We start from the raw sequence: 26978 nt of genomic DNA, 5'->3' as shown, positions 1-26978 counted from the left end.
TGATGGACATGCAATGTGAGAATGTCATTTCGTTTCAGAAAAGTATTCATGTCATAACGATGGTCATTAAATGAGGATGATAAGAATCAATAATTTGTTGATCCTTTAAGTTCACAAAGTATTAAAAACTATGGTGGTGTTTTTTTTTTCTTGCTCATATCAAAGGTTACATGTATGCATGTTATCACTAAGCATGATACCATTAAACCTACCATTTCCTATAACATCTTCACATCCTAAATCTTAAACACCGACCAGACTCCAGAGATTTACACAAAAAAGGTTATGTACAAGTCTATGCCTTCGCTTCTTTGAGATTTAGTTTCATCAATTTCTATTACCTCTTTTGGCTTGACCTGGATCCCACATCATCTCCAACTTTATGGCTCAGTTTAATCATCGATTTCAATCGTCTCCGCCTTTGATTTTGTCTCCTCTACCTTTTAAGTTCACTTCCCTCTTTAGGCTTGACATCGGGTCTATTCTCTGCTTGCTGATAGATTACAAGCCAGGGAGGTCAAGCTGGGATCATCCTGGTGCTTGTTCCAGGCTCTTTCAAACTGTAGACCTTTGCATCTGCAATTACAAGGAACAAAACAAGGATTAGGGAAAGGGAAAGCAGATGGTTTAGAAAATGCTCATCATATTTTGACTGTGACTTACTGCTGAAGCATGATTAGTAGATTACGAATATCAGTTCGAATATCTTCACGTGCCTTTCTCAGTGCTGCTTCTTTGAATAATACCACAAGTTCATCTAGCAATCTGAAAAATGGCGATGCAAACAAGGTTGAAAACCATTGAGAAAGAAACCAGGAAGTAGCGTCAATAGAATAATACACAGTATTTAACTGGTGAATTTATAGAATCCTCGTCAAACTGGAGTTCACAACGAATGGTATGTTGAAGGAAGAGGACAATAACAGGGTTTGATAGAAACAATTTCAAACAAAGGATCAGAATGAGCTTATACGACTTTTATCAAGTCACAAAAAAAGCTTCAAATGATTGAAATTCCAAAAATAAGACAGCATTAAGAAAATATCCATTTTATTTACTTTTTCTTTTATCATCTGAATCATCATTAAGCACCGTGTTATTAGAAGCTTCCTAATATGCCAATCAAAAATTATTTTTAGAAAAAACCAATATTTTGTTCCATTGAACAGTAAAACAACCCAAGTGTAAATCAAGTGCAAACCTGGGGTATAGTATAGGTACTTAGTTTACCTTTCAACGTATGGTGTATGCCGTAACCATGTTAACCGGACAACTGTTTGAACTCGTTTGAGAACCTGTAGAACATTGAGAGTATAAAAGATAGATTCATTCCCAGTTCATTCCCCTAACTTCCCTAAGATGCCAGCACCTGCTAATTACATATTAATTTGAAGCAGGAGCAAGAATATGCAATAATCTTACCAGTAAAATTGTTTCATCATCATCAACATGCATCCACTGGAAGAATAGTGGGAAAATACGCCTAATATGGGCTAATATTAGAAGGCCAATAGAATTGAAGATTGGCTCAATAAGTTTAAGCCAAGCAATACGTCGCTCCTTATTCCTTGGCTGCCGCTCCAAATGGCTCAACATCTCATTCAGCATCTTCTCAAACCTATGTAAAAGGCAAATGAAAAATTAAAACTAAGTCCAGTACAACTGCAACTAAACTATGAAGCATATATGAGATGTGAATGAAGAAAAGCCAACTACAAGTATCAAGAAACAACAATCAAAAGCAGCAGAATGATGCTAAATTAACATTACAAGAGAAAGATCAGAAATTGATCAAAACTAGCAATAAATCTTCTGAAGTGAAAAGCAGTAGAACTTCATGACTAAGACCAAGCATATAGCCTCATTCCCGGACCCTAAAGTCCCTTCTTGCAACCCAATTGGTCAGTTGACACAACATAAACATTTTCATCCTAGTGCCCCAATTAAGACATTTGAGTCCACAATTATTCATTCCATCATTATCATGCATAAAATTTTCCCTGCCTATAAAATTATGTGAAGAGAAATTGTAACATATTAAGAGCTTGCTGAACTTATTCAATGAAAACAATCAAGCTGCTGAGGATAAAAACGAAACAAGTATACCACGTGATATGGAGATGATCTCGTATCATAAGAGCATACTAAAATCAACCAATTAATATAATTAAGAGAGGGGAAAAAACAAGTATTCCATGAGTTATGGAGATTATGTTGTGTCATAAGAGCACATAAAACTTTGTTAACAAACACAACCAAATGATAAAAGAAACAAAGAAAACAATTATACCGCAAGCTACAAGGATGATTAAGCATCATCAGAACATACTAAACTTAGTTAACAAACACAATCAAGAAGCTTAAGTGACGAAGAAAACAAGTATATACCCCAAGCCACTGATTATTTTGCTTCATATGAGCATGCTAAACTTAGTTAACAAGCACAATCAAGACACTAAATAGACAAGAAACACGATCAAAATGCTAAAGAGACAACGAAAATAACTATACACAAGCTACAGGAATTAACTTGAGTAATAAGAGCATACAGAACTTGGTTAATAAATACGATCAAGACGCTAAAGAGACACAGAAGGCATGTATACCACAAACTACGGGGATTGTCTCTTTGAATACAAGTAACTAGTAGCACCGACATCTCCACAACATATTGCCATATCTCATCATCAGAAGCAATGTTCTGGCAGCAAGCATCAAGAATCACATCTCCATACGAATCAAGCTCCACTGCTTTCACATTTTTTGCTACATGTATAAAGCTAATCATCCCCTGCCCCTAAACATAATCCATGCCAAAATAATTTCAAGAGTTTATATCACTTAAATTTATATATCACAAAATTAAAATTACGAAGTCGCTTACTTTCACCTCCGCCGACCAGTGATCGAGACAAGTTAACGCACAAGGAACAACCAAAATTATCATTTTACCCAAATCTGGATATTCAATCTACAAAAAAAGGGTAAACATATAAACGCTAAAATTAAAAAAGAAAAAGAAAGAAAAAAAAAAGAAAGAAGAAAGAAGAAAGAAGAAAGAAGAAAGAAATATGTGAATATGAGAACATTAAATTTATAATTTGTTAAATACCTGAGAAACAAACCATCTAAATTGATAAGCAGCCAAAATGGCGAAACCTACGGGAGCCCTAGCTGACGCTGCGGAAAATTCGTCGGTTTCATCACTCTTGTCAATCGAGCTCTCCTTAATCCTGTACTTCAAAACTGGTAAGATTTCCAGCATTAATTCCCCCGCCAAATTTCTCTTCTCATGGCCAGGAAGGGAGTCGTTGTAAGCTTGCGAAAGGTCGGAAAAGGCGGTTTCCGCGGCGGTCGAAAGTTGGCTGGGGATCCATGTGAGAAGCTCGTGAGTGGAACAGCGAGAAGAGGAGAGTAATGCGCAAGCTAAGGCGAAGTCTTTTACTGGCGATTCAACTGAGAGTAGAGATTCGAGCGTTGATTTTACGGAGATTGTTGAGGTTTCTTGAGGAGTATATGGCGTTTTCGAGAGCGAGTCGAGGATTGGCTTCCTTAATCTGAAAAACAGTAACGGAAATGTTTAAATTAAATGAGAAAAAGAAAGCAAAGCGAGAAGAAAAGAGAGCTTACTGAGAGAGATGGCTATGGAGGTCGGGGAGTGAGTTCGACATTTCCAGAATGTGTTGAACTCGGGTTTGCTTTCGAATCGTGAGTTCGACGTAAAAGCTTGGATCCGAGTTTTGGTGGTAGTTTTTATTCTCGAACTTTAAAAAATTATAAAATAATTATTAAAATATTCAATTAACAAACCCCAAACCATAATTCAACAATCAACATTGGAACTATGTTCACACAAGTTGTAAGAAAATTTTTTCCAAGACTTCATGTCTCTTGCTTGATTTGATCTTGGATAGGAAGTTGAAAATCAATTTCCTCAAATCTTATTTCTGAAATGTTTGGTTTATCTTAAGCTAAAAATGTAAAGTTTAGAAAAATATGACATGCTTTTTCTTTTTTACCTAAATTTAATATTTTCTTTTTTTTTTATTAACCTTTTTTCTTTTAGTTTTTCTCGATGATTTGGAAAAATAAGTTTTCTAAGTGTAGAACTTTCATTTGTTTTTATTTATTAATTTAGTATTTATTAACTGTATCAACACTAAGTACAATAATAATATGTAAATTGATAGTTTAAGTCGAGATATCACATTGAATATTTTCAACAAATATTACCACATTTTATGTGCATTATTTAAAAAATGAACAATAAATTACTTCAATCTCAGTAAACTATTAATAAATTTATATTTGATAACTTAAATGGACATTGAAAAAATAGTGTTTCGATATACTAATAATAATGGATTTAAGTTGCTATATTGTTAAAAGTTACTCTATTCGTTCCACTTATGCCAATTAAATTTGTGAACCAAAATCTAAATAATTTTATTTTCTTAAATCAACTTAGATCTGATGTATATTATTCTAGTGATCGATAACATTGATTCATGATGATAGCTAACAGGGTTCTTTATTGCCAAGCAGTATATCTAACATTTTTATTACTTATAAAAATATTAATTCGGAAGGAGCCAAATTTGAATTGCAAAAAATTCTTGCACAGAGAGTCCTGTTACAACATTCACTTCTACTTAGATCAATCAAATACCAAAGCCTCAAACAAACGGAGAGAAACCCGAGTTCTTTCTACCCGGTTCCCCTCCTGGGCATAAATCAAAGAAATCAATACGAAAACACACCGGCAAACATGGGAATAGACGAAGAACATGACATAGGTATTCAAGCTTCAGGAACGGATGCAGCGGTACGCTTGATTGATGCAGATTTGATAAGATGATTGTAGCTTCCTTTCTCCTTGAAGAGCTGGGAAAAGTGATGTTTGCAGTACAAAATGCCTTCAAGTGCTGCATAATTTGATGGACTTAAAGAGCAGCCACCATGAGAGCACTTGAAACATGATTTGTGGTAAGACTGTCCTTCTACTGTTACCTGTCGAAAATACGGGACAAAGAACCCACATTTTAGCTTGGTGTATGGACGACTTGAGCACATTAATATGCATTTCAATAAAGTCCGAAGCAGATATAGTTACAGAAGTAGAGATTGGAATTTTCAAGACATTAGTTGTGAGAAAATCTCAAAAGTTTAACCTCCCTCTTCATAAAACCTTACTCCGAAATATATGATGGCTGAAGCATTGATAGAAACCATCGTCCACTATCAAAATGCTTCAAGCTCTACAATAGTCGGACCATAACAAAACAAAGAATCACTTATAAAGTGACAACATTACTAATCCTATCAGAGCAGTTGATTACTTCAGATGGAACTTGGAGAACACAAAATCTAATTATACCTCTCGTTTGGAAGAGATGATCTTCCAAATGCATGAAAAATTACACATACTTATGTCGGACATATAGTCATATCTGGTACTCAAACCCAAGTCCGGGTAACAAAGGACAGACAACCCAAAATTAAAGTCTTGCAACTACAGAAAAGATACATTTCTCACAAAAATGACTTATTGGGATCTAGCAACTCTTACCTTCTCAAGTGGATATGCAGTTTTGCCACAAGTAGCACATTTTTCGACTGTCCCAGAAAACATGCTGGCAGCTTTGCTTGGTGATCTCGTCTGAAATTGAAACAAGTAATTCAGAATTAGCAAGAACATCCAATAACCTATCAAACCCTACTGTTACACAAATCAAATCATCAAACACATGCAGTTCATGCATCAGAAATTTTACCAGCTCGGGAGTTAACTTCTCAGCTGCCTTTGCAGCTGTTGACAATAAAATTAATGGCAAATTAAACTCACAAAACAAAACAACTAAGAAATCAAATAAGCGATTTTATCTGGCAAGATCAAAAGGAACATACACGATTGGAAATTCTTGTTGAAGTTACCCGTCTCCTTGAAGAGTTGCTCGAAATGAGGCTTGCAGTAAAGAACACCTTCCATTGAGGAGTAATTAGCCAACTGAATAACATACAAGACAAGATGCTAGGTTAGGAGCAGAAACTTCATTAAAATTCGATAAACAAAGTTGGTCAAAACATAATAGATTATGTCATCTGAGCCTCGAAAATTACATATTCTCTCTAAAGTGTATAAAATAGAAAATTCTTTTGTACTAAACCATAGTATGATAACAATAATGTCTAAAATCACTCAATACATATTTGAAGTACTCATATCAACATATTTGGAGATGATTATAGACCCATGACCCTCCAAATCTAGAGAAAAACATACCTATATCTAATACTCACACCTGAGTCCGAAGCAACATAACTAAAAGCTAATATTAAATGCAATAAATGGCAATAGATACAGCATATTCCATTTGCTTTAAACCTAGTCAATGTACAAAAACAAGCATGTTCACTATTTTTTCATCTATATCAACAAATGATTGAAAGTAATAATAGAGATATATGCTCATACCCAAATTCGAGTAACATAAGTAAAAGCTACTAAATGCAATAAATGGCAATAGATGCATCATATCCCATGGTCAATGTACAAAACAAGCATTGTCAACTATTTTTTCATCTATACCAACCAATAATCAGAAAACTATCAAAAGCGATTAATAAAACGCAACCTTTAGTGTCCCTTTGCAATGACTGCACTTGAAGCAAGATTTATGGTAAGGAACTCCATCTGCAGACAAAAGTTCAACTGGATAAACAGTCTTCTCACAAGCCTTGCATTTCTGTTGGGTACCAATAAACGACATGGCTCGAATGTGCTTTGGATCAAAACAAATCGTACTGTTCTTTATCTAGTTCCACAGATAAACTTTAATTCGATTTCTTCTCTTATATTTGCCTATATTAACTGCTCAAAGATTTTAAGAAACAAACAACCAAAAACACAATTCAGAATCAAATTATGTCAAATTTACAACTTTAAATCAGTTTATTCTTCAGTAATTTTGCTCTAAAGGTAACATAAATTGCAATCGATAAAGCCACTATTGCCTAGCTAACGCTTCATATTTCTTAGCAATGTCTCAAAATCATGTCCAATACATATTCGGATATGGGTATTCGGATACACATGCACCCGAATCTACGAGGCTAAACCTTTACATTAGTTTTTGCAGAGAATGCAATATATATATATATAACCTTAGACACTTGATAAACTTTAGTTCATTCTCATTTTATTATCCTAGCATCCTCAAAACCCCCGATCTGGGACTTAAAAATTAACAAGAAAAGAAAAGAACCAAGCAAAACCCAGTGAGTCGATCTAATTTGAGAAATAAATGATGAAATGATAGTAACATAAAGCAAACAAAAATGGGTTAAAATTGAAAGTTATAAGGGAAATTAAAAAGAATGTACCTTTGATAGAAGAAGAAGAAGAAGAAGAAGAAGAAGGCCTGGATCTATGAAAGAAAGAAGAAATAAACGTAAAATGAGAGTATAAAAAGGAGTGAAAAGGGCTTATGGGGTTTCAAAGACCAAAAATGAAGGGAGTGTAAAAGAGGAAGTGGGAGATTGTGTACTTTTTGCAGCGAACAGATGCTGTAGACGTGGATTATATGATGATGATGGTGGAGGAAGAGAGAGAATGTCGAAAGAGAGTGAATTTTATTTAATTTTTTATACGATAACCTTAATTATTATTTTATATTTTATTTATGTATTTATTATTATAATATTGAATTGAAGGCATTAGCATCAATTGATTGTATAATGATTAAAATATTATTGTTTTATAAATTTAAATAATATTTAAATTATTAGGTCCAAAATTAATAAAGCAGTGCCACGTACAATTGCTTCAAACACTAGTGAAGAACAAAAAAATCCTTATGTTTATGTAATTCGGTTTTTTTATATTTGCCGTGTAAGATACTATAGTAACAAAGAATAATTGAGAAAAAATACAAAGAACAATTGAAAAATGATTATACTTAGAAATATGCTTAATATTCTTATCTGCTTTACCAATTACAGTGATGATGTTAATATACATGAAATGAATAACTGCTCCTAACCTATTGTTTACTAGACTCAATAAGAGACTGTTAACAAACTAAACAGTCCCTAATCTCTAACACGCGGGGCCTTAGAGAGATAATTTACTATTTCAACCCCACGTACAACAAGTGATCATAAGAACTAACACATACCAAATTAGCAATCTCACTTTCGAACCTAAATTCTAGATCACTATCACTTGAAAGCTTAGGATAAAAACCATGTGACTAATTTGATTACTTACAAAATGCATTCTAAAAAAATAAGTAATACATAATAGAATAAGTGCTAAAATTATTCACACCTTTTTACCTCTACAAGCCTTTTAATATGTAAGAGAGTTGCTTGTTTAAAGTAAAAGGTCACTTACAATTAATCTTCAATATAACTAAGATAAGTGTTTAATTCTTCGGGATATGTTATCAATATATCTGATCTAATCTAATCTCCTAAAAAAGTCAATTTGCTTGATTCAATCCAACCCAATTTTCACGATAAGTTCATATAACAAGTTTGGGTATCATACAAAAGCTTGCACACATCCAAAATATTAACAAATATTATAGCCTAACGATTTTATCACCAAAATTTGTCAATTTCATATATAACAAGTTATGAGGCTGAACAATGTTAAAATTAATGGCTATTGCTCATGACACTCCTCAAAATTACCTCAACAATCTTCCCTTTTGACAATTATTTCATATAAAATCATAATAAAAGAAACATATATAACAATAAAAACAAATGCTCCCCTGAATAGCACTCAATCAATCAAACTTAACAATAAAATAAATAAATGCATAAACAATCAACATAAAGCATCTACATAAGCCTTCTTCATCTTACTTTCCTTTTTTGTTCAAAATATTTGAACACACACGACGTAAATAAGATGTTTCAGTAAGGGTGCAATGGATGTTAACTTATCTACAATTTTACATGTAAGAGATGTAACTCGTGGAACAATAAATATTTTTACCATGAAATCTCGAGAGAGTAGAAATATCTTTATTTTGGTCTTCAAAAGTTATTGATAGTACATTTTTATCAATAAATAAATTAATTATTTGATGAATGGACTTAAATTTCGGAAATAACGTTTTATAATTATTGATAAATTGTATCATTAAAAAATTGTTTATAAAAGGAGAACTTAATTTCAACCAAATTTAATGTTGAAACTCAGAAGGTAGTCTTCGCCAATTTCATCAAAATCTCTGCAACTTTATTTCAATTCAAAACGTACTCATTCCATCCAAACCCAAAATGGAAATAAACGCGCCAGATAGGGGTCGAACCTATGACCTTCTGCTTAGGAAACAGACGCTCTATCCACTGAGCTACAGGCGCGGTGTTGATATGAAGGCCTATTTATATAATAATTCTACTATAAAAGTTAAATCTTTGTGCATCACGCAACTTCAACCAAATAGAATGTGATCTCCCAGAAATTTTAAAAATTCAGACACAACTCATATCCAATATTCAGCAGCTACTAAGAAAAAAAATTAATTCAATAGCTATTTTATGAAAAAATTCTTTAAATTTTTATCAAACTACGTAAAATTCAATAATTTATGATTCATTTTAACTTTTTTAAAAATAATTTTTCTCGCCTTCGTCCCTATTAAAATAGCTCATAAAATATAACTAAACCTAAAAATAAGCTAAAATAGTTTATAACCTACTTAATTTACTCATTCAATTAATTCTATGATTTTATTGATTAAGTTGGATAAATATTTATTTCAAAATAGTTACATCAATGGATTATTGAATTTCATAACTGAATCGACTAAGCTACTTAATAGGTATTATTTTTTATTTATTTTAGATATATTTGTAAATATAAAATATTTTTTATATTTCAGAGCTTCTAAGTTGGGGACATCTTTGAATTAACAAGCAGTGGTCTTCCGTGTTGAGTAATGCATAGATGAGATCTAACTTTTTAAGCAATGATGCAAAAGGAAACACGACTGGCAGTTCATTGTTCCTGATATAAGTTTAGACCCAAACAGCACACTCTTGGGGGGGATGATACAGCAGCATATATTTCAGGTTCCTCGTTGACAGAACTCCCACAAAATTCTTCTAAAACGGAAGCAGCACGAAAGAAACCTACAAGGTCTAAAATTTCAGCATCTCTAACCTTCACAGAGGCCAAGTATAGACAATTTCGGACAATAAGTTCAAGGTCTTCAAAACTCACTCTGACAAGATTGATCATGTAAAAGTTTAAAGTATCGAGAAATGAAATATTTATTGCAATCTCATGAAGCCATTGGCCATTTTTCTCAATAATCGAGCTCTCTTCCAGGAACAAGGTTCTTAATTGCCTGAGCAGACATACACAAATATATAAATCATAAACATGGAATCCAAAAACCATATGTTAACAAAGTGTGTAGAGCTCAAAAACAAACAGATCAATGATCTATAGCCGTATGTTGAGGAAAATAACATGTCGAAATTATTCCCACTAAGCATGAAAATCTTGTACAAGCACAAGCCAAGTAACAACAATATCAAATACTGCAAAAACTCAATCATTAGTCAATATAATACTTGCTTTCCAATGTGTAGCCAAAATGGTGCAAAATTAGATAAAATAAACAACTAGTTGCCGACATCCATAAAAGCCTATCTCTTAAGCCGAAATCAAGATGATTAAATAAAGTTAAAGAGTAACTAGCTAAGCCTTTTACCATATGAAATCTCAACTTGGACTAACTTAAATCAATCATTAATGGGTAGATCAAATAAACATGAGACCCTGCTGTAACCTCATAAAGCTTCATGAAATGGTATGGCAACTTCAAGCAGCATAAAGCATAAAACCAAAAGCAAATTTCAACCATTGCTCCTCCCTTGACTCGATTAGGTCTCTTCGTCCGAAAGTTTAAAGATGAAAACCGATTCAATTACATATGCAGAATTGAGGACAGCCATTTCTTCCCCACAAAATACATCAGTTTTTAATAATTCATATAGCTTTTCAGTCATATTCATTTCTACAAGACAACAAAGCAATTGACTGCTTAAAAGGCTGAGAAGAGAGAGATTCACCTCAACTTCAACAATTGAACATATATCGATACAAAAGAATACAGGTTTCATGAAACATAAACCTCACATATTTTCCCAAGAAACAAACACCAAGCCAATGTTTTTTTTCCCCTAGAGTTTAGCTCGAGTAATCAACATAATTCAAGTTAACTAAACTGAGGTTTAACACCGAAGTAATTAGAATTGACTAAACCAACAATTATACTTAATTCCACTAAATTCAAGCCATATTTCCATTAAAACGACTCAAATTAACACTATCAAGCTTACAAATTTCAGAAAGAAACAAAAACCGTTGAATTACACAATAAAAGTTCAAATCAAATTAAAAATAAATTAGAATAATACCGGCACAAGCGACCAACGTGCAAGAGACCATCAGTAGAGAAACCAGAGCATTTATCAAGCTTCAAAGCCTGCAAAGCCCTCCCTCTAGACTTGGCCAAACTTCCAAATCTAAATCTTCAACAATCATCCTTCTGAAATGCACGGATTTCAAGCAATTGAAATCTCCACTATTTCCTTCACCCAAGGCGTCACGTGCCCTCCCCAATCTTCGGGTATCAAATTAAACATTGCCGCCCGAGGCTTTCCTTTCAATTTCAACGATTCCAAGTGCCGGAACCGCCGTAGCAACCGATCGGGACTCGTCGTGGAACAAAGCAAAATCGATATGTGCTTACGTGTCACTGCGTCGAGCTCGTACCAGCGCCAGAAACGAGGGAAATGGCATCGCGGTCTTTCGGGTTGTCGACGCACATCATCACCAAGTCCAAAACGACATTGGATAAACCGGTTTCTCCCATCCAAAAACTCAAATTGGATCTTCAAAAGAAAATCCGGAACTATTTTTAAATCAAAACGAGAAACGGATTGAAAGAAATGGATCCGCAAGTAGGTACTAAAAATCGGGTCAGGTATGGATCGGGTTGAGAAGACAAGGTACAAGAAGAAGAAGATATAAAAGCTAGAAAAATGGACGGTAGAGATTGAAAGGAGAGAGTAGAAATGGTGGATAACAAATTTATAAGCGGCCATCACGGTAGGAAATATTGATGAGATATTCATTCATACCACGCGTCATGATCCAAGACGTGTGATTAGATAAGTGTTACTTTTACCAATTGGATTAGTTTCCTGTCAAAATGACAAGAATTATATTATATAAACAATATATATAAAAATATCGGAGTGAAAAATTGCAAGTGGAAAGAATAAGCACAGCATCAAAGTGGTGCTCCCAAAAAGATGTACATGAAGATTAGGGATCTGGACGGTGGTGGAAAATGCAGAAAAAGTGAAAAACCCATTCACATACTAACCAAACACACTAATAACAATAGTAAAATACTACAATAGAGCAAATCCCTAAAATGGGTAAAAGATTGGGACTCTAATTACAATTAAATTATGACAAAACTGCAGATGCATTTATCTACAATTTTTCATTTTCAAAGAAAAATAGAAGAAAGAAAAACATTAATTTATTTACTCAACTTTTTCTTCTCTCGAGCCTGAAAGTTTAGCACCATTACTGCTAGAACATGATTCATCCGAGCTGCTAGATCCCGTCAGCTTCTTCGTATCAGGATCGTCATGACTGTTGCTACTGCTACTACATTGTTTTATAATACTATCTACCACGGAGCTGGAAGTAAGTGTAACCAGACTAACGGTGGCAATGGCGCTAACATCTCTGGTTCCACTGTATAGACCCCGGCTTCCAGCAACAAAGATACCTTTTTTCTCATCAGCATTGATTAGAACTGCTGGCAATACATCAATCAATGGAGGATTACTCTGTGTTGAACCACTGATGAGCAGCCTAAGTGTTTCTCTAGCACCCTTTTCAACCATGGTTTCAGTGTTGACAAGGTTTGCATGCAATGGAGGAATTGTTGTTGAAAGGGTGGGACCGGCACTAACCAAGTAACCTTGTCCTGATGAGCAAACATCAATGACTGGAATATGAACAATGGGATCACAAATCAAAGGTGTGAAAGTTGGAATTTGTTGCGAACTTGCCATTGGCAATCGGACCAATGGTTCTGGGAGGAAAGCTGGAAAATCCAGTGAAGGGACATCAGCCAGATCGAGTGGTGGCGGCGGTTTCAACAAGCTGGAAGCACTATTCATTGGCAATATTGAAGAAAGTGGTGGAAGCTTAAGAGATTCAATTGACGAGGATGGAAGCTCAGAAGCAGCCGAGTGTTGTAGAGTAGATGATCCTGGGGGGCACCAACAATAATAAGGAGAAAAGACAGGCGATACTAAAGAAGTTTGAGATACGGAGCTTAGAGTTGGTGGTAAAGAAAGTTTTCCAAGTGATCCAAGGAAATTGGGAGTGAATGGACAGCTCTTCACATCCGGAAGCTTATTGGTTTCAGCTTGGTTGCCATCAGAGGAAACTTTTGAAACAGGTGAAGCAATTGTAAGGCTCTCAGCTTCCGAGAGATGGTTATCTCCACGCCGTCGTAACTTATCCCTTGTGTTGCTCCTTAGAGAAGACAAGTTTCGGGTCAAGCCCTCTTTGAAAGAACTTGATCTTGGACTTAAGCTACCTTGATAAAGTGCATTCACCTTGAGTACTTGACTGCTAGAGTGCCTGGACCGCAAGGATTTTGATGTTGATGAAGTTTGTCCGTTGTGCACATCGATAGTGTCAAGCACAGAATTGGGTGATGGTGGACCTGAATAACTTGCTTGTGTATTACTCACTGTGGATCCAAAAAGATATGCTCGAAGCTGAGTTGCAAAGCAGCCTAGTCGTGATTCACTGATTCCAGTTAATTCAGCAATTGATGGTTTTCTTTTGATCAAGTCCTTCACCTATCATGGAAAGAACATAATATTAGATTGCAATCACTTGACAAACAAAATCTCATAGTGAGGGTTTAAAAGAGTTCAATAAATTGCCTAGGTAACACTAAATCAATGTAAATATAATTTTTTTGTAGGTATGCACATCTATACACTATGTTACTCTGAACTTAATTATGACTGTTGGATGCAATATACATCTTACATGAGTATATTCAATTTCAAGCATTTATCTTTGGAGAGCCATATCTCCATGCTCATATCTGGATGTGTCAAAACAGGTATGCCACGAAAATGAAGAGAATGAGAAACATAGTCTTGTCAATGCATAAGGAAATTACTGATGAGAAAAGTACTAATACCTTTGAGAGTAATTCAATCCCAAGGAGCTTTGACTTCTCCGAGCACCAATAGTAAAAAACTTCACCATCTGGGATCTTCACGAGGAAAGATCGTCCAGAATTGTCTGCTGGGATCTCATCAATGGAAATAGCAGCACATTGAGGTTTGTCACTCAAAGTGAACAGTCTCTCGGTTTGACCGTCATCCCCAACAAATGAAAGGCGCAAATCCGATGTAGGCAAGAGCGTAAGAATCAAATTTCCCCTGCATCAGTTCAAAAGGTTTCAGGAGGCACTTCAGACAAAGTAAAAATATATAATTCAAAACAGAAATTGTAAGATCAAGTTATAAGCATAAGTAACAAGTCTATTACATAACACCTTGCATGCAGCAAGCTGTAAGATTCAGCCATTTATATCATCCAAAAAGAAGCCTCTAATGGAAAAACTAAATGGAGATAAGATCTCAGGCAGTTAACCAAATAAGTAATTTTTTTAGGAATACAGCGGTTTTGGCAAGGACTGACATGTTTCTTCAATTCTTCATTTTGCCTAAAGTACCCATATGTTTGGGCATAGGTGTGGGATAGACCTTCCAAGAATCCTCCAAAAACAAGAAAAACCTACAGGCCAGTCTTTACATTTCATGTATTTTCCAATAATATCATTTTATGTAATCTAAAACAATCTGTTTTATATCCTGTGAATGCCTTACACACCTCTTTTTACATAAACATAGACAAATTGAACAGCTATAATCTATTATCATAAATAACCTTCCAGAAATGGTCATTAATGACTAAAGAGAAAATCATAAACCACAAGGATGAGGCAATGTATAGTAAAAGAGTAACAGCGATATAATAGAAAATAACAAGGAAAATATACATATCAGATTCTACAAACTTTACAACAAAACTGACAATTGACGGTTGACACAGACAGAATCATAACAACAATTCACACAATAAAATTAGCACTCAATCCTACTTGTAATTGATTTATTAAATTTCAAACCTATATATATCCACAGAACGGCAGCAACAGCAGCAAACTATATAATATAGGAGATGAAACTACCTTTACTTCCTCACAATTCAGAGATCATTATAGAATACGCCCACTTTACCTACAAGTCAAAAGACATATTTATTTGGAAGCATGAACATGATGGCCAACAACAAACTAAAATAGAACCCAAAATTTTCTACACTCTATTAACCACTAAATACACCTTTCAGTCAAATCATATTCTAGGGTAATCCTGGCACTAAGGGAAAGTTTCCAACACAGGAAATGAATTAAAAAAGTTGCCAAACGAAAGCACTATTGAGAAAACTTATAATGTAGGGCTAGGATCCAGATATATGATCTTTTTAACAGTCAACAGTTATGCAAAACTATGCTTTGACCACCAGAAGCAATGTTAACAATCCAGAAAATCATGAAAATCAAACCAGTATGTACTTAACACAGTGCCAATAATATGATAAAACAATAAGACTACCTAGGCTTATGCATCAAAATGTAAATAATTGAAGAACACACAACACAATTAAGTAATAAACTAAGATATAAAGAGCACAATTATACATCAGTAATATGACCAAGTCCAAAGATCAAACAAAAAGTCAGTACTAAAAACAAGTCACTTCCAAATGCTAGCACATATAATCATATGAAAATGCATGGTACTAAACATATGAGACATACTGTGAAAGACCAGAAATTTTCTAAATTCCTGTTTATTTTTAAACGAGCTGCCTGTATGGGATGTTGAAATTATCGCCATATAACATAATACAATCAATTAATATCATCTTAATTCCCAAACCTTGACTACGGGGAAATTTTTAAGAGTTGTACCAGACAATGTAAGCTGCCAAAAACACTATATGCAATTAAAAGTGTACGAAAGACCAAATAAAAAGGAAGTCAGGAAGGCCATTAATGACACTGGTAATGAATGTGAATGGATCAATGGATCTAACAGAAAAAAGGTTCACTTCTGATTGTAACTATAAGTGGTCTCTAATATTCCAAACCAGTCACCACTTACCTAATTTGATAATTCCAAATTTAATAAGAAAAGAAAAGAGAACCAAAATGGTAAGTTTTTAGAGATTAATTACACCGCTAATGAACATGAATGATGGATCCAGGGCAGATGAATCTATGATAAATTAGAGACCTCATATCAATAAGAATTCAATTACCTTATAGCACAAGGGTGAAAATGAGTTCCTTGTTTGTTAATCTTCCCCACTCGAACTGAAACCAAAGGTATGCAAAAACACCTCGCCAGCATACCAACTTCCGATGGCTCAAAGTGCTGCAAATTTCATCGAAACAAAAAATATTACACACATAAAATAGACAAATTAAGACTCCGATATAAAAAAATAAAACATTTATAATAATTTCAGAAGAGAATTCGATTTAAAAAAAAATTGAAACAATTGTATCAATTAAAGTTCCAAGTTATCAAAGGTACCTGACTCAAATGAGCTAACAATCTATCCTCGGCGACGCCGTTTGAGGAGTTGACTTTCAACAGAGGCTTTAATCTCTCATCGGTTCGACAAGCGCCGATTAATTGCATATCTAAAGCTTGCAACCATTGAAGAACCCTATCTTCTCGATTGCTATGTTGAAGCAACAAATCTCCGTCGTTTTCATCAACAAATATGTCGGTTAATCTTTCCGTGAGTCCGATTTCATTCATTGTCTCACTGTTTTGTCTCGAAGCTGCTCCAGATCCACCGCTAGAGGAGGTCTCGATAACGCCGTCCGATGATGAATCCATCGATTCGTCGCCGTTTTGATCCACGTGATCATCAACAAATTCTCGGTTCCCAGAACTAGCCATCGATGATTTCAACCACAAATTTTAAAAAATGGAACCTTAAAAAATTTCGAATTGACAAATTATTGGATTTATGAAGGAATCTAATTTCGTGATTCGTTAAAAATTTCAAATTATTTTAGAATTAAAAGCGTGAAGATCGAGAAGATCGATTGGCTTACTTCGAGAGAGGCGTCGTTTTAGAGAGAGAGAGAGAAGGGAAATTATTAGAGAGAGAAAAAAATCTCCTTTACCAAAATTTAAAGGAAGAAAATGAAGATAAGAAAAACAAAATTTAAGCTGGAAAGGGTTTTTATAAAGAAGAAAAAAAAGGAAAAATACAGGCGGACGTCAAGGTTTTTTATAGAATTCGGTTAATTGTTATTCTGTTTGAGTTCCGTGCTTTGATTGATTGGTTATTACTTATTCACTTGTTTTATTTGTTAAAAATTCCACGTCCGCTTTTTATATAGTATTTCTTAGTTGTGTGGATCCCACAAGAAAAAGAAATGCCACGTCAGAGAGGGCGATGACAGCAATGATGACCTCACTTGTTAGCTGGATTCACTATTAAGTAATTAATTACTTATTTAACTTTGATTTACTTGCCATTAATTTTAATTTAATGTATAATAATTTAATTTAATGTAATTATATACGTAAAACTTTAATTTTAGTTTAAATTTATATTTGAAATTTTAATTTAGATTTAATCATACACATTTAAATAAATAAATAAATTTATTTATTTTTATATTAGATAAATAATATTATATGGATATGTGAATTCTAACATATTAAAATATTTTTATTCTATTTTTTACTTTTATGACACCTTTTGGAGCTGGTTTTATATAGAGGTGCTCATGGGTCGATCGGATCGGACTTAAATATAATATTAACATACTTTATATTTGCTTAAATTTGGTTCGATCTAAAATTTAGGTCTCAAAATTTTGTCCAATCTCACCCATATTTTCAAAAGATTAACCCAACCTATTTTAGATTTGTTCATATTATTTTTTTAATTTTTTTAAAAAGTATTTATATTATATTATTTTAAAATTTAAAATTTAATAATTTTGTACATTTTTTATTTATTGAAATTTTTTATATAATTATCTTAATATTATTTTAATGTTCACATTAGAATAGTATTAAAAATTTAATATTTAATACTTTTGTATTTTTTTATTTATTGAAATTTTTTATATAATCATCTTAACATTATTTTAATGTTCACATTAGAGTAATATTATATATTTAATATATGTTTATTTTTATAATGTATTCTAAATTAGATAATATATAAAATAACATAATATAAAATATTATAAACTTAAAAAGAGTCAGGTCAGTTCGGGCCAGGCTTAGGCTTTGAATGTTCAAGACAAAACTCGACTCATATTTTAAATGGACCTAATTTTTTTGTCCAGACCCTCCCAAATTTCGAGTAGATCTTCGGGCCTGAGCGAATAACCCCACCCACAAGGGCAGAGCCAAGGGAGGTTTGGCAAGGGCCCCGACCCCTAAAATGGAAATCTTCACCTTTAATCTTTCTATAGTTTTAAAAATTTTAAATTAGTATTTGGTAAAATTACACTTTGGCTCCTTAAAAAATAGAAGAAAATTTGATTTAATCTTTTAAAAATTATAAAAATATAGGCTATTAAAATAGTGAAACTTCACTTTTGTTATCGTAGAAATATACAACTTGATTCCGGCCCTTTTTCTGGCTTTGCCTTTACTGACCTATGAACAATTCTAATTTTATATAGTATATAGATATAAAATATTTTGATGTTTTAAAATACTTTGAAAGTTTTGAGTGATAAAAAAAGTCAAATTGCTAAATAAATGGATTAGCACGTGAGCTCTCGTGGTCAAATAGGAAATTTTCGGATTTTCATGGCAATTAATATGTTCGACAGAATCGTTCATCCTATTTTTGAAACAATTTATAAATTTTCAAATTCTTCAATAGAAAAATATTGTTATTCAAATACATTCTAACAGATTATTCTAACAACAACTAACCTAAATTTCTATAATATACTAAAATAAGTTAATACAATAATAATTTTATGACTATTTTTTACACATTTTAATTAAAATTTGTAAATATTTATAAGAATTTATAACATGAGCTTATTTTTTTAAGACTTAAGATAATATGAAAATTAAGAGATAAAAGTTGAAGTTAAGTGACAAGTGTCGTAGTCACCAAAAATTAATCTTACGCCTAAAAACATAATATAAAATTCGTAATATAAGGAGCAAGATCGATTCCATAAGTATTGGTCTGAGAGTGTTTGAATTTCTCACGATCAAGGCATTTTGTGGACAATTTCGTATCCATGATTCTTGTAGTGGTGCATAAAATAAATAAATAATGATTAAAGTAATACAGAATTAAATAAATAAAAAAATCAAAGAACAGTAAAACAATAAATAAAATTTGAATTCAAAATAAAATAAAATAAATTCAATTGACGAATGTTCCAGCCTCGAATACGACATTGGTCTCAATCCCAGAATTGATCATGAATTATGGGTGTCATCTTGCTCACTAGTAAGTCAGTTATAGTGATGGAGAACGCTTCAACCACAAATTCTTAATCATAACTTAACCGTGGGAACTACTGGACAATTAACCCTTACCAAATGAATAACCTTAAAAAACACTTCCACGCTTTAATCTGTTGACAGCTTTGCGAACTAGAAGAACTCGATTTTAATTAACAATCTTAACTGTGCAAATATTTTAAATTAGACCACTTAATCCCATGGCATCATCCACTTGCACTCTTACTCGAACCACGCCAACTTTCCTAATCCTTCTTGAAATGACGCTAAAAACAATACTATGAGACAATTTTATGGTTTCAAACCACACAACTCAAACACCAAAATTTGGTCGACCTTTAGCTAAAATATAATTTACTTAATCATAATAATTAAAAAATAGATAATAAAAATAAAATTTAATAAAACAAAAAGAACAGCAACAGAGTGACGCAAAAAGCCAAATAAAAATAAGAAGCTATCATTCTAATTTTCAGTTTTTAAGCTGAAATTAATATTTAATCTTCTACTCCTACCCAAATTCTTAAAATTATATCTAAATAAAATATAAAATATAAAATATAAAACTTAATCCTAATTAAACTCTTAAAGAATATATTTACAAATAGCATTTAAATAAAAATAATGAAAATAAAATTCCTAAGATTTAAAAAGTCTGCCTTGGACGTTAAATTACTATTTCCATACTCAAATTTCTCTGTGACTCCATATTTCACTTATTTTTTATATTTGTAAACTTACGGCATCTACATAAAAATTAAACAATAAACACCAAAATCGGTAACATCATGCCCAAAAATATATCAAAATACAGCACATATATATGCCCTTTTAGCACAGTATCATTAGGGTTAACGTAGTAAATGAAATTAGACTAAACTTCTTTTTGAAATCAAAGTTAAGGTGTGTATAAAACCACCACAACACTGCATTTCATTGCTATCCCTAATTATTAAAATTGGAATCTATAAGCCATATTAGACTTGATACATTTGAATACATAACAAAAACATGATAAATTGAATCGTAAATAGATTTTATTTCAACAAGTAATCTTTCTTTTATTGAAGGGTATAATCTATGGTACAATCCAAGTTTGAATGTTTTGAGCAACAACTTACTAGTGTCGTAATGGAAAGAGATCAGAGGCGGAGTGGAGTGGAGTGGAGTGGAGCAGAGCGAAGGGCACGGGAGTTTTCGAGTCAAGGAAGCTTTGATTTCACGGTGTGTATGCCGTCCTTAACAAGCAACAACCGAGCACCTTTGACAAGTTCTTCTTTGATCATGAACAATACGGCAGCTGCAAGAACACTTTGTACGATTTTTGTGCTCATACCTTTGTAAAATCCATAGAAGCCTTCGTAGCGGATCATCTTTAGAATAGCATCTATAGTCCCTATATGTAAGAATGGCATGTTTTTAATTGTTGAGCAAACAAATCTAACAACATAATGTCTTTTGGTAAATAAACTTGTTTGCATCAATATCAAATGCATGAAGTTTAGTTACTCAATTCTATAGTACGGACTACTTTAGATACTTAAACCCTCGAAACATTAATGAAATGCAAACTTCAACATAATGTTACAAACCTTTGTATTGATGCCTTCTATCCCCGGTTGCAACTTGTTTTGCTTGAAGTCTTGCCTATAAAGACAACAAAGAATTGCACATCGACACATTTTCAAGCTGATATAGAAAGGTTATAAGCTATTTGCTTATCAAGACAAATACGAGTATGTGCCCAATGGGGATGATATCGATTTGGTTTAGTTGGATTTTTTGAACTGCCCATCATAATACGGTTTTTTTTATATTAATTTTTGGTTTTGAATTTTTAGACTTATTTTGATAAAATGAACTTTGTTTTATGACTTTTGAATATTACTTGACAAAATTTTAAAAGTTTTTTCACAAATATTTCTAAAAAAACAATAATGCTGGAAGAACTTTCAAGTTATTTTTACTATTTTTAATATAATTTTTTTATATCATAAATAATTAAAATTAACTATAAAGAATTAAGTATAAATTAAATAAAAGATAGAATTCGGTTTGGTTTCTAAGCAATTGCAGTTTTTAAACTTGCATTCATAAACCATTCAAACACCTTGGTTTGGGTCGGTTTTCAATTTTCCTTGCTCAATCCAAGTGCTCAACACGGGCATATTTAAATTTTTTTTTCTAATATTTTACATGTATTTAGAGAGTTCACGAGTTGTATCCCATACTCCATGTATGAAATTGTGTCAAACATAAGAGTAAAAACGAGGAGTCGAAATAATGTAGGTCATAAAATCATACCTTTACTACGTTAAGAGGGTAGGTCACAACAGTAGCTCCTAGTTTGGCCAAAGCTCCAAGAAGAAATATCTAGCATAATTAGACAACTAATTCAAAGATTAAAACATAGAAGAAATGAGATCTGCAAGGAACACAAAGGCAGCGATTCGAAACCTAAATATGGATTTGGATTTTAAAACTAGTTTAAGTTGTGAGATAGAAGAAATATAAATGTAACATTTATGATTATTAATCAATTCAAAATATGTTTATTTAGTAGTGAATTTGAAATTCGTGTTTTTATACTTTTAAACTATATAATCATATTCAATTTAAAATAATAAATAACATGTGCATATCTTTCTCACAATCAATATAGCAAATTAAATCCAAATTCAAATTGTCAAATTCATGTTCCAAGATGAAATCAGAGCCAACCTCTAAAGCAGTTACTCCATTGTTGTCTGGGTTACTAAGAGATCGTTCTTTCTTCAGCTTCTTCAGCATCGTTTCATACAACATAAATTGCATAGCCGGATTGCTCACCTGTGCGAAACAACAGGATCGATAAGTGAAACTCTATTAACAAGTGTTAACAGTCACTTCTCACATACCATGATCAATGTTGGGAATACACCTTTCCAGAATCCCCAAAATCCAGCTTCATCATAGACTTCTTGAATCTGCAAAGTATTTCATATGCAAAAGAATGTAACCAAATGTTGTGCATTTTGGTTGACATTAACAAAGAAACCAAATTTCAAAGTAATTAATCCAAATCTTTGAGATATTTACGATTGTTTATGAGGAAAACATGATAAAATCAAACTCTACATCCAGACAATAAGAACGTACCTATGATATAATGTGAAAACTGCTATTTTGACCTCATCCCAACTTCATGCACATTAGACTCAAGCATCAATTCAGCATTCAAAATTCCTTCACCAATTTGTTCTCCATATCTAAGTTCTTAACTACAATTGCTATATTAGATATATAATAATTCTAAAAGTTCTACTTCTACTTATAACAACCATTCATTTCTTCATCATTTATTAGTGATCATCTATCATCAATCCTCCCATCGACCCTTTTCATATGGCCTCTCCACCACTCGAAACAAGAATCATCATTTAGCAAAGATCAGAGATGTGGACAATGCTTTAATATATATATATATATATGATATTTTGCATTTCTATTATTATATAGAGTTTAAAACAACAATATTCTACTATTTCTGGAGAAAACTTGAATGAGCTTCAATGTTATAAGTGAGCTAACATAAAAGAACCTTATAGACCAAGTGATCGTGCATACCGCATGACCAGTGCTAAAAGAAAAAGGCTCAATGGCAGAAAGAACTGTTTCCTCCAGAGCAGGAGTTGCCAATCTATTAGAGTGATCTTTCTTCAAAATATTTGTGTGAGTCTGCAACACAATAATTTTTTTAGTTTAAATATGAGCAAGCATGTAAACTGAAAGTGGATGCCTTCAAATTCAAGTGCACAACTCAAGACATTAAGTAGTACAAATCATTGTGTGATCTAAAACAAAGTTAGGCATACTAATCGAGAACTCATAATTATACCCAAGAGACCATATTAATTTCTTGTATTTTCTCAAGGCAATATTTTAGCCAAGGTATCGGGATAATGAGAGAATTATAGCCATTGACTTAGATCCAAAGCACCACACTTATTGTATGAATATTCAATAATAAATATATTTACATTAAAGTTTGTGCTTTCTATGTTTTACAGAAAATAAAAAGCTTTTTTTTAAAATGCCCTTTACCTGCATGCGTGTCACAACAACCCAAATAGGGTTCGTCAACAGCACATTTACACACCTGCATGGAGAAAGGATATAATCATGTAATTAGCTAATATATAAAGAGAACTATTACTGCAACTATGGATATTAGTTGAAAGAAATTAGTGTAGTTTCTTTATAACTTATAGAACTTTTAAAAAGCTAATGCAACAACCACATACAATCAGATTTGAGGCAAAATTAAAAATAAAAACTAGATTACCCCGATAAAGCAGCTACAATAAGTGATGAAAGCATCCCGACTGATCCATCGCCAATCCCTTTTTTCTGGCGTTCAAGTGCTTTAATTTCAGCTTTATTCCTGAATATTTGATAGAAATAATAGTAAAGACCCTGTATCATAGAAATAGGAAGTATTCATGAATCCAAAAAATAGAACAAACACATAATAAGGCAACTTTACTATCACTTACAAACGGAAGAAAGCAGTTGATGCAAGGGAAAAGCATGCAATCCATTTTAAAGATAGATCAGTATGAAACTCAAGTTCAAGAAACAGTTATAAAGAATGTAGTTAAGTAGCTCTTTAGAGATCACAAGATATTTGAAATAAATTAAACCACCATCCAAACCCTTACTCTCAAATATTTATCTCATGCATTTATGCCCTCAAACATCCATTTTCATCTAATTGAGCCATCAATTGGATGGAAAATTGACTATGGTGTTTAACTAAAATTTGTCTTATCAAAAGCTGAATTGGATGAAAGTAGATGTTTGAGAATGGGGGGTTGAATGACTATTTAATTTTAGTTCAAGGGTTGAGTGTCCCTAATTTTTATTTGTTTCACTTGGAAACATTACAACTACTAGCTATGTTCTACGGACTCTTTGTTTTCCTTAAAATAAATGTGTCCAACATCTATTACTAACACATTTTAATATGTGTACACGACAATGATCTACCACATATATATAACTAGAAAAAACAAGACATATATGTATTGGACACTCACTCCCAAGTCCAGGTGTAATAGTACTCCAGTTAAAACTTAATAGTAGCAATAACAGTTGTGCTAAAAATCTTAAAGTTCGTCACCTGAGATGCAGTTGTACCTACTATTGAAGGCGTTAATCCTCCATACAACCTTTCCCATCCTTCTTGCTTTACAACCTAATCACAAAATAAGCAAACAAGTTACGATATTGAACATAAATTTCAATTGTTTAAATTTTACTTCGTTAAAGAGAAAAAGAAAATCATAGTTGATTGAAATAGCTGAGCTGCAACGATGCAACATCAGTTTTAACAAAATTACTAAAAACTAGTTTGAAAAATCAACAATCAAACAACACCTAACATGAACAATAACTCAAAATTTAAATTCCATTAGCAGGTTCCTTTAAGTTTCAAAGTTTTCCCATTAATTATAAAATAAAATCGTCATCTAACCAAAAAAATTGCAAGAAAGAAAAGATAAGAAACCTGGCACATTTGTTCAATGGTTCCAAGTTTTCGTTTCTCTTTCTTGAGATCACGTTCTGTTTGTTGACGAGTATTTACCTGTAGATCGATTTTTTATTAAAAATTATAGCTAAAAAGATAAATTTAAAAAAATGATGAAAATGAAAAAAAAATCATACAGTTTGAAGAGGATACGTAATGAGTTGAGCTATAATTCCTCCACCGGCTCCTGCCAATCCATTTATTAATGCGTCTGACATATCTATGATCCCTAAAAAATAGATAAGATAAAAAAAGAAAAGAAAAAGAAGTTCAATATTTTCTCCAGAAAATCTGGTGTTTGGCAACGATTGCAATGGCAAAGCGATCTATCTAACGTTTTAGAGAGAGAAAGCAGTAAATGGCATCTCAGGCTTTGGCAGTAGCGAATGGGAAATGAAAGGAAATGGCATTCACTTTGGCTATTGAAGTTCCCTACTTGTCAGTCATTGGTTGTTCCGTTTAAGAAAGCGAAATGCGAAATGGAATTATAAAGATATATATATATATTTGGTGAAATAATAATTTTAAATTTAAACACTTAAAAAGCACAAATTTTGTATGAGAAGTTACAACAGCCGGTCGAGCTTTGACTCATGGCAGCACCAATGGAACCATTTCCTCATGTCGTCCCTCCTTCCCGATTCGCTTTTATTGGGGGAAGGCAAATTCAACACAATATTTCATCGCCCCTGAAGCTTTTCATGCAAATTTGTTGGACAAGTTACAATAGTTGGTCGGGGTGATGCCAACAAAACTTTTTCTGCCTCGTGTCATCTCTGCCTGTATTATGGGAACGCAAATTTACCACCATATTTTCATCTTCCCGAAAGTTTTTCACTCTTAAAATCTAGTCTCTTTTTAAGTGTAGTTTATTTATTATTTATATTTGTAATTTTTTGAATAAATTAATGTAAATAAAATTTCATTATTCACATTAATATAATTTATAGTTATTTTTTACAGTTCCTGTACCAAAGTAAAATGTAAGTAAATATCGACCCATTAATTACTTAATTTTTAATTAATACCAAGTTGTATTACATGGTTGAATCGTAAAGTATGTTAACTTCCGGTGAGATTAAAAATAGAGATAGGTGTGTGCTTGGATTCAAACATAACTCTAATGGTGAGATTAGAATAAAAAATTGCTATTAAGAACATTAGATTAAACATGATATATAATAAAAAAATATAGATTATTTAATATTTACAAAATTAATAAATAACTAAAATTATTACAAGTAAATTTATGTCTAATAATAATTTATTTATAAAGTAATTAAAATTTGAGAAAGAAATCAAATATTTATTATTTTATTTAATATTTCAAAGCTAATTATATATTTAGCTATAATTTTTCAATTTAATATTATTTTATCTATATAGTTATATATTTTATTTTAGGTTTATATTTAACTACTTATAATTATTTACTTTTATTTTATAAATTTTATTATGATTTCTTTGTTTTACTTTAAGTTGTATTATGGGATTTATTAGGAAGGACAAAAAAGACAAAAAATGCAACAAATGCAGCTTTAAAATTTTATCTAGGCAAAAATAAACCACTAAGATTTTTAGGGTGTGTTGTGATTATATCTCTTCCACCGCAATGAAAGCTTTCAAAGGCAATATTGTGCTGCGATTGTACAATTTTCGATATAAATCTCATTGCACTAAAGCTAGACACAAATTCAAAGGAAGCCTTAGTTATGTCATA

At 32.4% G+C, this 26978-nt stretch overlaps 4 protein-coding genes, 1 non-coding gene and 1 pseudogene across 10 annotated transcripts; all 6 read right to left on the bottom strand.

Annotated features, from left to right (window-relative positions):
- Positions 1–71: 71 nt before the first annotated feature.
- LOC107962041 (uncharacterized protein At2g39910) lies at positions 72–3931 on the bottom strand. The gene is made up of 8 exons (XM_016898259.2): positions 3631–3931; positions 3113–3557; positions 2885–2971; positions 2607–2797; positions 1423–1618; positions 1231–1295; positions 664–765; positions 72–576 (listed from the first exon to the last, which is right to left on the bottom strand). Exons 1-8 carry the CDS (start codon positions 3669–3671, stop codon positions 480–482), a joined length of 1224 nt encoding a protein of 407 aa, XP_016753748.2. The 5' UTR covers positions 3672–3931; the 3' UTR covers positions 72–479.
- Positions 3932–4577: 646 nt separating this feature from the next.
- Positions 4578–7640, bottom strand: LOC107962044 (LIM domain-containing protein WLIM2b). The gene is made up of 6 exons (XM_016898262.2): positions 7384–7640; positions 6636–6871; positions 5908–6007; positions 5775–5809; positions 5570–5659; positions 4578–5010 (listed from the first exon to the last, which is right to left on the bottom strand). The coding sequence occupies exons 2-6, from the start codon at positions 6768–6770 to the stop codon at positions 4801–4803; spliced, it is 570 nt and encodes a 189-aa protein (XP_016753751.2). The 5' UTR covers positions 6771–6871; positions 7384–7640; the 3' UTR covers positions 4578–4800.
- A 1665-nt stretch (positions 7641–9305) lies between these two features.
- Positions 9306–9378, bottom strand: TRNAR-CCU (transfer RNA arginine (anticodon CCU)). Its single transcript has one exon. It is a non-coding gene; the product is annotated as a tRNA-Arg (tRNA).
- Positions 9379–9871: 493 nt separating this feature from the next.
- LOC107962046 (coronatine-insensitive protein 1-like) lies at positions 9872–12236 on the bottom strand (annotated as a pseudogene).
- Positions 12237–12384: 148 nt separating this feature from the next.
- Positions 12385–17400, bottom strand: LOC107962045 (uncharacterized). The gene is made up of 4 exons (XM_016898263.2): positions 16753–17400; positions 16475–16590; positions 14280–14523; positions 12385–13926 (listed from the first exon to the last, which is right to left on the bottom strand). Exons 1-4 carry the CDS (start codon positions 17125–17127, stop codon positions 12586–12588), a joined length of 2076 nt encoding a protein of 691 aa, XP_016753752.2. The 5' UTR covers positions 17128–17400; the 3' UTR covers positions 12385–12585.
- A 3324-nt stretch (positions 17401–20724) lies between these two features.
- LOC107962047 (peroxisomal nicotinamide adenine dinucleotide carrier) lies at positions 20725–25970 on the bottom strand. 6 transcript variants are annotated; one of them, XM_016898267.2, is made up of 13 exons: positions 25829–25868; positions 25550–25690; positions 25396–25445; positions 25238–25315; positions 24851–24925; positions 24014–24144; positions 23773–23827; positions 23296–23406; positions 22587–22655; positions 22411–22518; positions 21994–22062; positions 21282–21336; positions 20725–21085 (listed from the first exon to the last, which is right to left on the bottom strand). In XM_016898267.2, exons 1-13 carry the CDS (start codon positions 25851–25853, stop codon positions 20892–20894), a joined length of 1161 nt encoding a protein of 386 aa, XP_016753756.2. In that variant the 5' UTR covers positions 25854–25868; the 3' UTR covers positions 20725–20891. The 6 variants fall into 6 exon arrangements, 5 of the variants coding, with proteins under 5 accessions (XP_016753756.2, XP_040971990.1, XP_040971992.1 ...); XR_005928867.1 differs by having other exon boundaries at positions 21017–21085; positions 21994–22079; positions 25829–25875; XM_041116056.1 differs by lacking the exon at positions 25550–25690 and having other exon boundaries at positions 25396–25487; positions 25829–25970.
- Positions 25971–26978: the final 1008 nt, after the last annotated feature.

Source organism: Gossypium hirsutum, chromosome A06 (assembly GCF_007990345.1).
Source record: "Gossypium hirsutum isolate 1008001.06 chromosome A06, Gossypium_hirsutum_v2.1, whole genome shotgun sequence".
NCBI classification, from domain to species: domain Eukaryota; kingdom Viridiplantae; phylum Streptophyta; class Magnoliopsida; order Malvales; family Malvaceae; genus Gossypium; species Gossypium hirsutum.
This window is presented reverse-complemented; position numbering and strand designations above follow the sequence as displayed.